Raw genomic sequence first — 17,737 nt, forward strand, 5'->3', positions numbered from 1 at the left:
GACTTGTCTCGGCTATTGAGCAGCACATTCGGCTCGCTAGGCCATATATCATCTACAACTTATAGCCCACTCACGGGTCTCAACTTCCCCGTGCCTCCAGCAGATCCGGCTATTAGCGTTGGCATGCGCTAAATTATCGCTTCAGCCGTTGGTTTAGCCCGGATAGATTTTGAAAGAGAGCAAACGAAAATAATGGACCGCTTGATACACACCATAGTCGAAGCTACGAGACGATCGTTAGGAGTGGGTAATTCCGTTCCTACCAGCAATGTACCAATGGCTCCGATAGTAGCAAGCCAGCCTGGACGACCACTTTTAGGCCAGGGACAACAATGTCTTTGGGGCCAACGCAAACGCATCCGCCTATGGGTTTGCCATATATTCAGGCGCCAGTAGGCCCGCCAGTTTGGTCGTATCAACAGGCCGAGGCGTCATACGCACAGCCACCTTTTGTACCAAGCAGCAGCATGGTCCCTCCATCATCGATACCAGCACCACCAGTTTTGGAGGCCGGCGGTCTTAGCTTGCCATCGTTGTACCGGAATTCTTGGGGTCCAGGCCAGCCAAACTTTTATACGCGATTGAATGAGAGGCCATAGCAGCCAAATACCTGTGAGCCACCACCATATTTACCGCCGCCGAATTTACCAGGTCATTCTTCACACTTTGGAAGGCATGGAGGCAGCACACACACTGATATGACCGGCAAACTAAATCTGGCTAAGTGGGGAATTAAATTTGATGGAACCTCCAAGACCATGAACGTGCGGGAGTTCATATTTCGAGTAGGCGAGCTTAAAAGAGATTACGATTGCTCTGAAGGCGAGTTCCTAACAAAATTCCACCATCTCTTGGAAAAACCAGCTCTGGACTGGTACTGGAACCACAAATGGTTCAAGTACCAGTGTGCAAATGTGTGCAATTTCGCTCTTGGGAAGAAATTAAGAGGGCTTTGCTGACGCAATATCAGCGGTTCGAAAACGAATTCCAGATTCAAACGCAAATTCTGAATCGTCGTCAGCAGCCCCAGCAGTCCTTCGAAGATTTTTATAATGCGATGATTCAGTTGCGAAACTAGCAGAAGTAGCCCTATCGAATGGCGGAAATGGTGGAAATTATGAGGGGCAACGCGAAAACGGCGTTGGCGCAGATGATATTCTCAGTAAGAGTAAACGACTTGGGGAGCTTCTACAGAGTCAAATGCCGCAGCGTGTTTACGGAAGGACGATTACTATGAGACAGAAGTGGATGCAATTCGAGACAAAACTAATTGGAAATGCTGGAATTGTAGAGTCGAAGGTCACAGTTGGGTGGATTGTGCAGCACCGCGTGAATTCTTCTGCTATAAATGTGGCCATGATGGTGTAACCGTTAGGAATTGCGCTAAATGCCAGGGAAACCTCATGAAGAACCCATCTCAGACTGGAGAGATGCGGTCGAAACCAGTTTAAGTCCAGTCGCATTGCCCGATAAAAAGATCTCCCTTCTGATTAATCCCCATCAAGCTCAGCAGAGTCCCAAAACTTAAGGAATTGAAGCCTTTTCATGTCCGGGTTAAGGAACATAATGAGCCAAAAGCAAGGATTTTTGTGATCTCCAATAAGGTAAAGAGGGCGCGAGAGCGTTACAAAAAGAGGAAGGCTTTGCGGCGACAGATTGCCGAAGCATCGCTCTATGAGGGCGATGATACGCGTTTTTATACCCGCTTAAGAATTAATGATCAGGAGATAGAAGGGTTGCTAGACAGTGGTGCTACGGTATCTTGTCTCGGTAAAGAGTGTATCGATTTCGTCAAACGCGCTCATTTAGAAATAGGTCCCTTTCATTCCTTCATTCATATGGCCGATGATAGCCCACATAGGATTATAGGCAAAGTTACCGCCAGGTTTTCATTTAATAAATTGTCCCATGAGATAACAATCTTTTTGGTGCAGTCTTTGGGAAAGTAGCTTTTTCTTGGCATTGATTTTATGCGTAAGTTTCAGCTTTTTGCCCAAATTGAGAGTTTGACCACCAACAATTTGAGCCTATGTGTAGAAGCTGACGGCTGTGTCAATGATGACAAGAAATTCCATGTGTTGTCAGACTTTCAGCGGAAACGCTTGGAAGATGTGATAGAAAAATTCCCTTGCTTTACTAAGAAAGGCTTGGGTACGACAGTCTGAGGTACACACTATCGACACACGTGATGCAACTCCAGTAAAAAGTAAACACTATCCGGTGTCGCCCGCTGTGCAAAATCTGACGTACGCAGAATTGGATAGGATGTTGTCCTTGGGCGTGATTGAGCCGAGCGAGCGTCTCTGGAGTCATCCAGCGATACTAGTTCTCAAGGGCGAAAAGAATCTGCTATGTGTTGATGCTCGCAAACTTAATGCTCTCACCGTCAAGGATGCCTATCCACTTCCGCATATTGAAGGTCTGCTTAGCCGACTTGTCGACACCTATGTCATATCCAATGTCGACCTAAAGGATGCTTCTGGCAGATACTCTTGACGAATCCAGTATAGAAAAAACAGCCTTTACGTTGCCGGGGAGGCCACTGTACCATTTTACTGTCATGCCTTTTGGGTTGTGCAATGCAGCCCAGAGGTTATGCCGGTTAATGGACAAAGTGGTTCCCGTAGCACTAAGAGACCGTGTTTTTGTTTCTTGGGCGAGTTGCTGAATCGTGTTGCCGAGTTGTTAGCTAATGCGGGACTCACAATCAATGTAGCAAAATCAGTCCTATTTTAGAGGGATGATGAGGGCGGAGAGCATTCCATTGCATATTTTTCATAAAAGTTAACGTCTGCTCAAAGGAATTACTACGGAGAGAGAGTGCTTGGCTGTGGTGATGGCCGTTAAGAAATTCAGGCCATATATTGAATTGAGTGGCCTTTACTATAATCACTGATCATAGCAGCCTCAAATGGTTGATGTCCCATAGGGATTTAAGCCGGAGATTGGGGAGGTGGAGTCTCCATTTACAGTCCTTTACGTTTGATATCGAACATAGGCAAGGTACCCAGAACATTGTTCCGGATACCTTGTCTAGGTACGATATGGACGAACTGTCTGCGGACTTGGAACGATTATTGGACCTCTCCTCCCCAGCCTTTAAGTCTGATGCCTATAAGGATCTTGCGCGGAGTATAGAAGAGAACGCGGCTAGCTTACCCGATTTTCGAGTCATCGATGGCATTGCCTATAAGAGACACTATGATGGCGATCCATTGCGTGAAGACGCGGATGGATTCACAGTGCGAGGGAGACATAAGGCGAATTCACCATGGTGAATAAGCCGAAAACGCATTATCCGGTGACGATGGCCCTGGTGCACATCTCCAGGTTAATGGTCAGGAGCACCACGTATGTTTTCGGGAGTGAGCAGTTTGGGGAAAGTATTAGCCGCGGATGAGATGGGTCTGAATGTGTACTAATCGATTAGAATCGCCTTTAGTATTAGTGGGCTACACTTATTCAACACTTACCTGATTAGCTCTGCTTCTGGATGGCCTTTTTCAGCTTGGCTGAGGGCTTTGGACTGTGGTCCTTGAACCTGAAAGTAGAAGAAGAGATATGATGGTTTAGTAAACTTTATCAGATATGGTTCCAAGTTTTTTATTTTGTGTTAGTTCCATTTTTTTGGCAAAAAAGTTAAATTTTGAAAATTGGCATAATCATTTTCCTTTTTTTTTTTGTTTTTTTTTGCAATTATTTTTTTTTAATTGATTTTTCACTTCACTTCGTTTTTGTTTTTTGGTTGCCGATGGTCGATTTGTAATTTTATTTTTTTTTTTAATTTTTAATATTTCGCAGTAACTTTTTCTTTTCACTTTTACGCATCAGGCCATTGAACTCGTTTACACCACTCACGAAGTCAACAACTAATTTGTCTTGTTTTTTATTGCAACTTCCGTTTTTCGATCGCATTCACATCATTTTGATTAACTTTCCACTTTGACACAAAATCATTTTTAATCTCCACCATAGTACACTTAATTAGTTGGTATCAACAATATTTTGGTTAATTTTCAATTTAATTTGATTTTTTTAGGCTTATTTTCTTTCTTTTGTTATTTTTTTTTTCTTCATCATTTTTTTCGGCACTTTGAGTTCCAATTCAGACATTCCATTTTTTTTTTTTTTTTGTTTATTTTCATTTCACTCTTGGTTCACTCCATTACACTTATTGGAATGTTGGTTATACATTCCCCCCCACCCCCATTCATCATTTGAGTGGGTTACGCACACTTGCGTTTTATACCGTTGCCATACACTACACGAGTACACTCTTAAGCACTAGCACCATTGACATATGGTTGAGTTTTTTGTATATACGCCTGTGGGTGTATTAGACTGACGCCATCATTTTTCCGAAACCCACGCTGTTTACGGCACTGCACTTATATTGGGTTGCCCAAAAAGTAATTGCGGATTTTTCATATAGCCGGCGTTGACAAATTTTTTCACAGCTTGTGACTCTGTAATTGCATTCTTTCTTCTGTCAGTTATCAGCTGTTACTTTTAGCTTTCTTTAGAAATAAAAGTGTAAAAAAGTATATTTGATTAAAGTTCATTCTAAGTTCTATTAAAAATGCATTTACTTTCTTTTAAAAAATCCGCAATTACTTTTTGGGCAACCCAATAGGTTATCAATTAAACCTTTTTTTTATTTTTAACTTATTTGTTTTTAATCTTCATTATTTGTCGGCATAGGAATTCGATTCTGCGATTCTGTGAACTTTGTCAATATTTCTTTTTGTGTCGCACATTAGATTTTAGGCAAATTATAAGTTTTTTTAGATTTGCTGCAATCTTTGTTTTACATACACACCCATATAACTCATGCCATTTTTATTCATGTTTTTCTACACTTTCGCGATTTTTTTGTTGATCGCACGCACATGCATTTTTTGGGACACACTTTTTATTTTCACGAATTAATTTCTCTTCTTTTTTTTGCACCATAATGATACTTACCATTTTACTTTATTATTTTTCAACGGGGATGCTGCGGTCCATTCGTCCCGGTTGCATTTTTCCATTATTTTTATTGTATTCTTCTTCTTTTTAAGCTTCGGCTGATCTTTTCATTCACCACGAGTTGATATCCCCCCGTCCGGCCCATCCCTATCGGCGGGTGCGTATGTCATTACATATTAGTGTGGTCCTCACCCGGCGATATAGATTAAAATAGCGTCTCACGTAAGGATATGGGAATTTTGGTGATAAAAATCAACATTTTATGGTGTTTGATACAGCGTGGTATGCGTTATCGTGTTCGGGACATCGTAACCGGTGAAATTCAGACCGAAAAATTAAATGTGTGTGAGATAAAAGTTTCTTGAAATTTGGGTTAAGTGGACGATTTATTCAGCCGATTGAACGATGTATTGATAAAAAGTGGTAGGGATGTTAGTTCTGGTCATCTTTTAGGGGTGCCTATTCATGAATAATCGGATTTTAAACCGCTAGACACTGCAAGAAATCGCACTTTTCCCTCCCATACTTTGATAGTGATATCGGCAGGATGGTTGGGTTTGTTGTGTGCGCAATAACTAAGCTTAGGTAGGTTCACTAACCGAGAATGACCTAAATGAGAAGAAAAGTGAAAGGAAAAAGGGCCATGACAGGAAATTTTTGGAAAATAGACGATTTCCTGGGCTTTTTCCTTTCTCTCTTGGATTCGAAAAGTGGAGCTGGCTGGACGTGTGGATCGTGTGAGGAAAAAAACTGTAGATGGCGACCCAATCTTACCGAGTTGCGTACCGAACCAATAAAACAAGCCTGGTGAAACAAACAAAGTGAAACAAGTAAAAGCGTGCTAAGTTCGGCCGGGCCGAATCTTATGGTGATTTCGATTCTGAAAAAAAAATGTTACACTAATGTTGCACTCATAAGGGATAACATTTTGCAAATGCTGCCTTATCCCTCTCATAGTGTTACACTTTTTACATGTTCAATCGAACATGTTCCTGTTCATGAGCCTAACATAACAAGCAAAAAAAAAAAAAAAAATAAAAAATTGTCGAGTTTTCATTTGTAATAATTTTTTTTGTGATTTCGGGTGTGTATAAAATAAAAAACATAGGACGCGGAAGAATTGCAGGACAATATGGAAGAATTAGTGGACAAGGCAGAAAGTCCAAGTTACAAGCAAGTTAATTGTAAGTTTTTAAAAAGCTACAACGATGAAGAACTTTCCAATTTCATAATGTTTTTATTCCTAGTGTGGTCTGACGGCGACACAAGAATGCTGCTGGACTTATACGCCAAGTATTTGCCCCAAATTGGCCCCTTACGGAAATTTAGAAATAAAAAAGAAATGTGGTCAAAAGTTGCGGAGAAGGTTGGAAATAAAAGTGCAAAACAGTGCGAAGAGCGCTATAAAACTGTTTTAAGACGGAAAAAATTGGCGGTGGAAAACAATAACACGTCGGGCTCAAAGAGGCAAAAAATTGACTTTGAAGAAGAGCTGTTCCAAATTTGCAATCTAGATGATTCAATTGAGCCGGAGATTCAAATAAGCAGCCAAAAAATTATTAAGCGGGAGCAGCGTGATATATTGGCAAGTACTTCCACGTCAAAGAAAAAGCAAAGTGTGCAGGATACTCTGCTTGAAATTGCAAAGCTTAATGAAGAGGCAAAAGAAAGGCGCCATAGAGAGAAAATGGAAGCGATTAAAGACATGAAGCAAAATTTGGAGAGATTATTCCAACAAAAATGAATTTGCTGGGCAACAAAACAAAACAAAAATTTTAAAGACTTAAATGAATTTAATTCATATGTGGCATAAGATAAACGTATGTATAGTATATATGAGTACAACAAACACATACCTTAAAACAAAGTACAAATGAATTACTTTTTAAAATATTGACCTTAGGCTCAATAAAGTACGCATATTCTTGATCGTCTTGATGTTTTAGTCGATTTAGCCATGTCCGTCCGTCTGTCTGACAAAAGTACGCTTACTTTCGAAGAAGTTAGGCTGGGTACATGAAATTTTGCACAAATACTTATTTTTAGTGTAGGTCGAATGGGACTGTGAATGAGCCAAATCGAACCGTGTTTAGACGAAGCCTCCATATCAACCGGTCTCGCGATTATACTTGTAAAGCGTCAAGAGGACGCGATTGTTATTTGGTTTGACGCAAATTTTGCACATGATTTTGTGATTTCCAACAACCCACAGTGGTCTAAACGGCAAAAATGTGTTAGACATTTGCTGAGGAGGACATATGCTTTCAGTTCTGTTAGTCCATATCTTTAATGCAGTGTGGCAAGATTTTCTTCAGTGTTTTCTTAATAACTACGGCAGTTTCTAAGCAGTAGACAAAATGTGCCAGTAATTATATGCATATAAAAAAAACAATCATGTCAATATCTTTAGCGGTTTAAAAATGGCAGCAATTATAATGCAAAGGTATTAAAAAAAGTTTTAAATTCATAATTGTCTCATTTAGATATGAAACCACCAGGGCATTTTTTTTACTTTTTTGGACTTGAATTATATCTTAAAATTGCCGCAACAATTAAAGCTATATATTGTCATATCGTAGCCATAAGTGAGGTAATGGCAGGCAAAATACTTAAAATACAAGAGCAGACTTTAAAATAGTGCTATTTTAACTGAAAGTAGAAGAAGAGATATGATGGTTTAGTAAACTTTATCAGATATGGTTCCAAGTTTTTTATTTTGTGTTAGTTCCATTTTTTTGGCAAAAAAGTTAAATTTTGAAAATTGGCATAATCATTTTCCTTTTTTTTTTTGTTTTTTTTTGCAATTATTTTTTTTTTAATTGATTTTTCACTTCACTTCGTTTTTGTTTTTTGGTTGCCGATGGTCGATTTGTAATTTTATTTTTTTTTTAATTTTTAATATTTCGCAGTAACTTTTTCTTTTCACTTTTACGCATCAGGCCATTGAACTCGTTTACACCACTCACGAAGTCAACAACTAATTTGTCTTGTTTTTTATTGCAACTTCCGTTTTTCGATCGCATTCACATCATTTTGATTAACTTTCCACTTTGACACAAAATCATTTTTAATCTCCACCATAGTACACTTAATTAGTTGGTATCAACAATATTTTGGTTAATTTTCAATTTAATTTGATTTTTTTAGGCTTATTTTCTTTCTTTTGTTATTTTTTTTTCTTCATCATTTTTTTCGGCACTTTGAGTTCCAATTCAGACATTCCATTTTTTTTTGTTTATTTTCATTTCACTCTTGGTTCACTCCATTACACTTATTGGAATGTTGGTTATACATTCCCCCCCACCCCCATTCATCATTTGAGTGGGTTACGCACACTTGCGTTTTATACCGTTGCCATACACTACACGAGTACACTCTTAAGCACTAGCACCATTGACATATGGTTGAGTTTTTTGTATATACGCCTGTGGGTGTATTAGACTGACGCCATCATTTTTCCGAAACCCACGCTGTTTACGGCACTGCACTTATATTGGGTTGCCCAAAAAGTAATTGCGGATTTTTCATATAGCCGGCGTTGACAAATTTTTTCAAAGGCTTGTGACTCTGTAATTGCATTCTTTCTTCTGTCAGTTATCAGATGTGACTTTTAGCTTGCTTTAAAAAAAAAAAGTGTAAAAAAGTATATTTGATTAAAGTTCATTCTACGTTTTATTAAAAATGCATTTACTTTCTTTAAAAAAAAAAAAAATATATATATATATATATATATATATATATATATATATATATATATATATATATATATATATATATATATATATATATATATATATATATATATATTTATATATTTCTCATTAGGATGATCTCATATCGAATCTTGTTAGTAGATTTGTAATAATAATAATATTTTTATCTTTTTTCTTTATAAACTTACTGGATACGAAATTCAGTTATATTTCGATTCTTTCGAACATGAAATTTCGATTCTTTTGAACATGAAATATCTGACCTCCTTTTTCGATACAGGAATATTATGATAGTGGGCGATTTCAACAGAAATCTTTTTGATCCATCCATTGCTGCTACCATAAGGCAGTCCTGCAACAGAATGCGAGTGCCTGTTTTCCATTACTTTTTGCTGTCACACAATATTTGTGCCGTACCGGCCAATTTATTTGCCCTAATATATCAAAGCATGCCTTTGTATATATCCCTCTCAACATCTCCGTGGGGAGAAATGATGAATATTATGATTTTTTTGATTACAGCAGATTCAGTGAACCAGAGTTGCTTGAAAAGGTGGCTTCAGCTGGGCTTAAACGAATGTTTTCGACTACTGATGTTAATGATCAACTTGAGTTATTAGAGTGCGGTTTATATAGGATTCATTCCGTTTTTAAAAAGAATATGTTTGTGAAACAATACGATTCCGAAAATTGAATAAAGTGTCCTGAGATCGAGCTTCTTTTGACCATGACCTCCACATTTCCAAACAGCTGGAAAATTGCTAGCATTAATTATAGCGTTACTGCCTGTGCTTTCGAAGGTAGTGGAACATGTTTTGAAGAAACAGCTTGTGACCTACATTGACCGCAGTTCGCTTTTACATGATTGCCAATGCGGATTCAGGAAGGGTAGAGGGACGTCCATGTTGCTTTTAGGTCTCACCGACAAATTCGGAATTGCGTGGCAGGTCAAAATATCTGTATTTTGCTCTCCTTGGATCTAGAGAAGGCCTTCGATCGGGTGGATTACTTCGTCCTGGTTAAGAAGCTGTCCACAGTTTACGGTCCTGGTAAAAGCGCTTATAAACTTTTGTTGTCCTATTTGGATGATAGGAAGCAATTTGTTCAGATAGGTGATATAACTTCATCTACGCTGCCGGTTAAAAGCGGAGTTCCTCAGGGATCTGTACTCGGTCCCCTCCTATTTATTTGGTTTTTGAACGACTTATTTAAGTCCATAGAGAATTGGTGTACCTCATATGCATATGCGGACGATGTTCAGATAGTGTTTTTAGGTAACCGTCACTCTTTGAACGTTCTTCAATCGAAGATTGATTTGGCCTTGCCTTCCTTGGCTTCATGGATGTCTGCGAATCTTTTGTCTGTGAATGCGGCAAAGACAAAGTTTTTTGTCTTCGGAACGAAAGATACTCCAGGCGTGAGGCTGGTATATAATGGGGATGAAAAAGGGTTTGTCCGTAATATTCAGTGCTTGGGTGTACTTTTGGATGATAAATTGTCATTCGATTTGCACACTGATAATGTTGTCGCCAAGATAACTCTTGGCTTGCGCCAGCTTTATAGCACTGACTTGGTATTACCTCAATATGTTAAGGAACGACTGGTTCATGCTCTTATTATGCCACATCTCCTGTACTGCATTGAGGTATATTCTGGCACCACTGCAAGTAACATGTTAAAGTTTAAACTTGCTTTAAATAGAGTAGTACGCTACATTTTTTATTGCAGGTTATTCGATCACATTTCCCCGTTTGTTGTTTGTTTGGTTGTTCCTTCAATGATTTTGTTAAATGTAAAAATCTGATTATGTTCTACAAAATCTTTAAATCCCGTGATTCAATATTTGTGGTAAATATGTTCTCATTTTCTCACTCTACTCGAGTTAATCAAATACTCATACCAAGAGTTCTACCCCATATGGATGGGATGTTTTCTATAAGAGCAGCACGTCAATTTAATTTACATCGTAACTCCTTGCGTGTTTTCAATTATGCTAATGATACATATCGAAAAAAAAAATGCTTCGACACTTTGATAAGATACTCTTCTCTTTTATTTTTTTCTCTTTTTTTCTTTTTTTTTCATGTTTTCCTTTCGTTTTTTCTTTTTGGTTCTGATTATCGTCATTTTCATAAAAAAAAAATAAATAATAACGATTGTGAAAGCTAGTGTTTTGCTTTTGGTCTTGCAATTACAACAACACTTTAAAACAAGTGGAAGATACTGGCCAAGGCTTTTGGAAAGTTGTGCTTATTTAACTTATACCAATGAAAATACTACAATTATTTAATAATTGGGCGCCTTGAAATGTAAATTTTCCCTAGATGGAAAATCAAGTTATAGCGAAAAGAACACTCTTCATCACTATTATTCGCTTATTTTTTATATGGAGTTTCACTGCGAAAACAGAATATTTATGTATAAATAAAACTCTGTTCCCGCTAAATGTTTTGTAATTTACGTTACCAGCGCTGACACGCATCCGAAATAATCAAATATCAACAAAACAAACGAAATAAATCATTTTAATTTAAAATATAGGGAGCTCATAAATGTAATTTTATAAAAATTTAAACAATTTTCCCATTTTAGAACCTTTAATCATTGAATAAATGAAAAAAAAATTTACATTCTGCTGTGCCAAATGGTAACTTTCTCACTATAAGAATATTTGCAAAAAACAGGCCAAGCTATTTTAAATAACCAAAATTTATTGAAAATTTCCTGTACAACTCCAATTGACCCTACTTCTAGTGGAGTGTAGCTGGATGAAAATAAACCTTCCGGAAGCGTAGGTTAGATTTAAGTGACAGTCTGCCATCAGACTCACTTAGACGTTTTCGTCCATTGTGATACCACAGGAACAGAAGAAGGAAGATGCCTTCTAGTTCCTTCCGTTGAACCATCCAGATCGCTTTAAAAACCCTAATAACTTGCGAATGTTCACATCCGCTAAATCAGACAGGTTCACAAAGAAATGAGAACCTAAAGTGGAACTCCTGACTGCTAGTGCGGGACACGCACACAGAAGGTGTTCTATAGTTCCTTCTTCTTCGATGTCCTGACAGCTTCTGCAAAAGTCGTTGCTGGCAACCTTCAGTCTGTCAGCATGTTTTTCGATAAGATACTGACCCTCTTTGTGACCATCTATCATTCGCTGCCCTTCGGTCCTGGTCCTGAAAACTTAGCATACATGTCGCTAGAGGCATACCCACAGATTCCAGTATCCCTGGAATGTGTAGGGTAGTTCCTAGTCTCGCATGCTTATCCGCTTTACTTTTCCCTGGGATAGCTCTGAGGCCCGGCACCCAGAACAGTTGATCTGCGACAGTCGAGGGCGGTTTTTGTGTTCAGAAATATGTTCTCCAGTGATTTATTGGCTGTCTGAGAAGATATTTATGCCAATTGTCGTAATGACATTATATCTTAGCCATTCCACCACTTCCTTAATCGCAAGGGTCTCTGCTTGATACACACTACAGTGGTCGGGTAACCTCTTCGATATGACATGTTTTAGATTTTTAGAGTACATCCCATAGCCTACCTGGTCGTTCAGTTTGGAATCATCCGTATAGAAGTCTATAACTTCTGTTACCAGGTATATCGTAGTTCCAATCGGTTCTATCAGGAATAGTGGTACAGAAATTTTTTTCAAAAAGCGCAGCGACCACTGCCTTAACCTCACGGCAGTGGTCGCTGCGATTTGGGTGGCCACAATGTCCAGAGGCATAAGATGTAGCATTTAATGCAATACATTAGATAGTTTCGTCCTCCGTGCGGCTGTGATGCACAAACAAGCCATGCTTTGGATCCGGTTAAGTTTTAAAGCGCCGTCCACCAGACCACAACACCATATAGCATTATAGATCTGACAACTGCAGTATATACCCAATGCATGACACGCGGATTAAACTCCCAACTGCTGCCATTGGCTCTCTTGCAGGTGTATAAGGCAAGTGTGGCCTTTCGTGGCCTTTCCAAAATTTTGGATTTGAAGTTCAATTTCCTGTCCAACAAAACACCCAGGTATTTTGCGCTATCTGTAAATGGAACATTCTCTTCACCCAAGGAGATAGGATCCACTGTATTCAACTTATATCTCCTGCTGAAAAGAACTTCATCTGTCTTGCACGGATTTATACCTAGACCACTTTCGGTAGCCCACTTTGCTGTTGCTCGTAGAGCTTCCTGAAGTATATCTCTTAGAGAGCTGGGAAACTTTTCCCTAACCGCAATTGCCACGCCATCAGCATACGCGACCACTTTTACGCCTTTTTCTTCCAGAAGATCATAACATATTGTTAATGGCTATATTCCAAAATAGAGGAGACAGTACGCCTCCTTGAGGAGTTACTCTGCTGACCCATCTTTTTAGATTCACAGATCTCAAGCCTGTCGTAATGCATCTGACGACCCTTACCGCATTTGGTTGTTTCATTCGACTGACCAAAAAACAGACCCTTTTGATAAAAACATAAAGAAATATGTTTTTGTCAGAAGGAATAGAGCGCACTCTTATCGAAAACAATTACATGTGCTATTTTGAAAAGTGATTTTCATATTTTGGTTTCGTTTTATCACACGACACACATGTGCTAAATTTAACATGTCATAAGACAACTACATGCCGGGTAATAGAGCATTTAACATTATAAGTGTATTTCAGCGATTTAAATTTAAGTTAAAGTGAGACAAACATGTAATTTTAAATTTAGTACAAGTTAATATTGTTAGGGTTGCCATAATCCAAGTATAAATTCATATATTGGTATTTATATTAACAACGAGGTAAAATTCATATTGGGCTAAAACTCATTCAATTAATTTTCTTATAACTAAATGGGCCAATTTGGGAGAACATGCAGATGTTGTTGATGAATTGGATTCTACATGCCGCCGGCCTTGCAGGAATGAAATTTAATAATGGTATTTTTTTCGGTAAATTATCGTTGGCCAGCAGAATTTCGACGTTCAATGTATTGCAAAAGGTCGGATCGGCTAAGTCACACTACTGATAGAAAAATTACGATACTTTGCCAACGTCGCCTGGTATAATTTTGTTCGCGTCAATGGCAAAAATTTTAGTACCATTTGGAATCAATTCAATTCAATTTGTATTTTTGTCATCGTGACAGAAGTGTTGTTGAGCTTTGTACTTAAAATATTGACGCCCATGGCATATATCTTGGTTGACGCCAATATAAAATCTTTGTTAAACAAATAAATAAAATGTTTTTATACAATTTGAGTGCGTGAAAATGGAAATAGTACAAATCCTAAGGGCATTCTTCATCAAAAATATGTTTGTATCTTGTGTACATAACATAAAATATCGAAATAAAATTAGATTATAATTATTTTCAATATTTTTTTATTTATAAGCGGTTGGAATAATTTATAACCGTTTGGTACCAAAATCAATAGGGGCCTGGTGATAAAACCCACAACAGATTGGTTCCAACCAACAACAGATTGGTTCCAACCAACAACAGATTGGTTTTACAACCAATACCAGTTCAGTAACAAGGCTAGTACCAAACGGTACTAATCATTTTATGTTTCATCCATGCCGTTGTTGTTGTTGGAAAAGTTGTATGGAAACAGGAGTGAACAAGGCCGGTGATTTGAATTTTTAACATCGGATCATGGTATGATTCTAAATTTAGGGTACAGTAAGTCTTACTGTCCCTATTTATAGTTCGGAGATTCAACCTGTCTAGCAGGGCCTAAAGTATCACCATCTGAACTTGAATTCAGTAGTTAGTCTTGCTTTTGCCGGGGCATCAGGGTTTGAACACGAGCTAGAGCATTAGGCAAAAAGAAATGGACTCTAGAACGTAGGCTTAACCGTTCTTTAAAGTGCGACTTATTGTTGCTGATTTTCTTATTTTGTGATGGACTTTGTTGCCTGTTGTTGTGTTGTTTTTTGTTACGTGAAGTTGATGGATTTTGGGAGCTAGCGCGGCTTCGATGGTACTGGCAAGAGAGTTATATGATTCTCTGTGTTCAATTGCCGCTTTTAGTCCTTAACGGAATGAACGCATTAAGGAGCGTCGCGTTGAAAATTCAACTGTGCAAACAAATGCTGAAAAAGCTACTCGCAAAAGTTACACAAAATTTAACTTTGACGACCAAGAACAATAGTTCACGCTGGGCAACAGAGAATGGCCCTCGCTTTCAAGCGTCAAAGTGTCATTTTTTTTTAACTTTTCCGCGTTGCTTTTGTCAGCTATGTGTGCAGAATTGTATTTTTCCAATGCGAAGCTCTAAACCAAAGCTCAACGCTCATTTTATTTCGGCCTTTAGATTTGGTTGCCTTATTTAAGTGTGAACGTGTTATACTAAAATTCGTTTACACTGCTCATTAAATCCGGATTTAAGGCTCTCGTCAGCTGATTTTATAAAGGGAAAACAGATGATCGAGCCATTAAATCTGGTTTTGAGAGCAGTTTTAGGCCAACGACTAGCCTTTGGCTAGAATGCATAGTTTAACTAAAGGTGCCATCACACTAAATGTTCTTGTCTTATGACATGTCAAATTTTGTTATTGTTGAAGTTGCACACATAGTGCGATAGCACTGCTATTTTTTCGATTAGAGCGGTGATCTATTCCTTCTAACAATAACATAACGAAATCAGATGTTTTTGTTGTAAGTTGATTGAAAGCAGACCCAAATTAAATTGTTTTCACAACTATAACAATTTGTAATCCTAAAAAATCAGCTTTTGCTCTTATTTTTAGGTTATGTCATATAAAAATAACATAAAAGTGTGATTGCAAAAATTATGAATTGGTGTGTAAATTGGCATTTTGGCACAAACAATGAAATACCAACGATACATATAAAGCGACATGTCATAAGACAATAATATGTAGTGTGACGGAGCCTAAAGGGACGAATAAGTGATCCGTTTTGTATGTGTATTTCTGCAACACGAACTTTGGAGTCGTTGCCAGTGAAAACCTTTAATACTATTCCCAGACACCACTCCGTGGACGGGAGATTGTCATCGTCTTTTTCCAAATTAAGTTGAGTGGTTTTCCACTTATATTTCCTTTGCAATTCTGATACATATTTATTTTTCCATCTCTTAGCAAACAGTATTTGCAAAGTTTTCTGTCTTTGCTAACGGTTCATAAACGATAAATTATCTGAGTATTCCTTAGGAATGGCCATCAAAGCAACTCCTCGAATTATATGGCCGGGAGTTAGTTGAATAAGATCAGTTGGGTCTTCGATGATCGGTTACAATGGCCGCGAGTTAAGTACACTTTCAATCCTCACTAAAACGGTAGAAAACTCCTCAAATGTGAACTAAAAGTTCGAGGCAACCTTTCGAAAATAAGTTTTCATACTTTTCAAAGCCGCCTCATATGAGAGGAGGCTTCGAAAGCCGTTTCGAACGCAGTGTAGTATTGCACTTTTCAAGCGAATAACTAAACTCTTAGCGAATGTTACGCAACATGGTCTGGTGTTCAGCATATAATAGTATTTTTTGCGTAGACACCTTATATCACCAGTAATCTTGCACCTCAAATCTTGTGGAGTTAATAGGGTTCTAGAAGATCTAGACGTTAATAAATCCCCGGGCCCGGATGGCATATCAACACTTGTCTTACGCAAGTGTTCTTCGACGCTCCCTCGTCCATTACGCAACATTTTCAACCTTGCCTATCGTGCGGGAGTCTTCCTGGCGCGTTGGAAGGTTGCGAACGTTCAGCCAATACCCAAGAAGGGTGAGGCAAACAACCCTGCGAATTATCGGCCAATTACGATATGCTCCGCTCTCTCCAAGGTCATAGAGAGCATGGTTAATCACCATCTTGTGAGGTATTTAGAGTCTAATGGCCTTCTTAGCGACCAACAGTATGGGTTCCGCAGAAATCGCGCTACGGGCGACCTCATGGTACTTCTGTCGGAACGTTGGAGTCGCTCAATCCACCAGTTTGGTGTCGTTAATGGCTTCGTTCGAATTATTTCGAGCTTTCTCAGAGATCGCACTAAATCGAGTCGTGATAGATGGGTTCTCATCCAAAGAGCATAAATTGACCGCAAGTGTACCCAAGGGTTCTGTTCTTTCTCCTTCTCTTTTTCTTATTTTCATCAACGATCTGTTGGGTCAGACATCGAATCCGATCTACTCATTTGCGGATGACAATAATCTCTGTCATTCGTACTCATTCGACCATAGACCGAGTCTTCGAGATATTTTGGAAAAGAGGCGGGTTATGGACGATACACTCTGCCAGGATTTGCTGGCCATTTTTGAGTGGGGTCGAATGAATCCAGTAGAAGACTCAGTGCTGCTTGTTGTCACACAAACGATTCGCTGACCCATTACGATCATCTTTGTCTATCAACGGTGTAGATGTTGAGCAATCAGAAGCTCTTGATGTTCTGGGCATGAAAATACAAAGTGATGTTCGTTGAGCTAAACATGTATTTGAAGTGTCGAAAGAAGCATTCAAGTGTTTAGGCTTCCTTAAACGGTGCAAGAATTACTTCACTCCGTCTGATCTTTTTAACATCTACACCAATTTCCACTTCATAAGGCCGAAAATGGAGTACAACTCATATGTAAGGGCTGGTGCTTCAAAATCATCCCTGGAGCTACTGGACCGTGTACAGAGGAGAGCGATGGCGTTGATTGGGGACAGTGGGGTATCCAACTCTATTGCCTCCCTTCATCTTGTCGCAATGTGGGTTGTTTGGCGCTGTTCTATCGCTACTTTCATGGTGTGTGTTCGTCTGATATTCGTCTTCTTATTCCTGATGTAAGGATGTATGTCAGGGATACTAGACATTCCAGTAACTCACACCCGTTTGTAATTGATTGGCCAGCGGACCGCACAATGCATTATAGAGAGAATTCTTATTTCGACCGAACCGTTCGTATGTGGAACCGACGTCCGGGTAATGTTTTTCCCACCCACTTAGACATCCAAAATTAAGGACAAATGTCAATAAGCACTACATCCTTTTCCCCCCTCCAATTCCTAATTTCCTCTCGTCAACGCAATGCACTGCATTCATAGGGGAAATCCCCTGCATGTT

The 17,737-nt window shown here is 38.7% G+C and overlaps 1 protein-coding gene and 2 long non-coding RNA genes across 10 annotated transcripts in view; 2 read left to right on the forward strand and 1 right to left on the reverse strand.

The window, feature by feature from the left end:
• Positions 1-17,737, forward strand: part of LOC131994250 (uncharacterized) — a 31,004-nt gene that overhangs the window by 3,212 nt on the left and 10,055 nt on the right. The window lies entirely within an intron of this gene.
• LOC106093728 (uncharacterized) overlaps positions 1-17,737 on the reverse strand; it is a 50,088-nt gene that overhangs the window by 2,968 nt on the left and 29,383 nt on the right. Inside the window, exons 1-3 of one of the 7 annotated variants that reach the window (XR_009396568.1) lie at positions 5,568-6,046; positions 4,966-5,427; positions 3,474-3,541 (exon numbers count right to left, since the gene is read on the reverse strand). This is a non-coding gene — a long non-coding RNA (uncharacterized LOC106093728). Of the gene's footprint in view, positions 1-3,473; positions 3,542-3,727; positions 3,758-3,805; positions 4,928-4,965; positions 6,047-17,737 lie in introns of those variants that run through there. The other 6 variants (XR_009396567.1, XR_009396570.1, XR_009396571.1 and 3 more) reach the window with 6 other exon arrangements.
• On the forward strand, positions 6,025-10,975 carry LOC131994249 (uncharacterized). 2 transcript variants are annotated; one of them, XR_009396566.1, is made up of 3 exons: positions 6,025-6,152; positions 6,216-6,788; positions 10,851-10,975. XR_009396566.1 is itself a non-coding variant. In XM_059360894.1 (2 exons), the coding sequence occupies exons 1-2, from the start codon at positions 6,101-6,103 to the stop codon at positions 6,710-6,712; spliced, it is 549 nt and encodes a 182-aa protein (XP_059216877.1). In that variant the 5' UTR covers positions 6,025-6,100; the 3' UTR covers positions 6,713-6,898. The 2 variants fall into 2 exon arrangements, 1 of the variants encoding a protein (XP_059216877.1); XM_059360894.1 differs by lacking the exon at positions 10,851-10,975 and having other exon boundaries at positions 6,216-6,898.

Source organism: Stomoxys calcitrans, chromosome 1, assembly GCF_963082655.1.
Source record: "Stomoxys calcitrans chromosome 1, idStoCalc2.1, whole genome shotgun sequence".
NCBI lineage: Eukaryota > Metazoa > Arthropoda > Insecta > Diptera > Muscidae > Stomoxys > Stomoxys calcitrans.

What these genes read in the sequence shown, in the direction of transcription:
- LOC131994249 (XM_059360894.1), top strand. Translation starts at nt 6,101, where the DNA reads ATGGAAGAATTAGTGGACAAGGCAGAAAGTCCAAGTTACAAGCAAGTT. An exon ending in AAGTTACAAGCAAGTTAATT is followed by an intron (nt 6,153 to 6,215) that starts GTAAGTTTTTAA and finishes TTTTATTCCTAG; the next exon opens with TGTGGTCTGACGGCGACACA.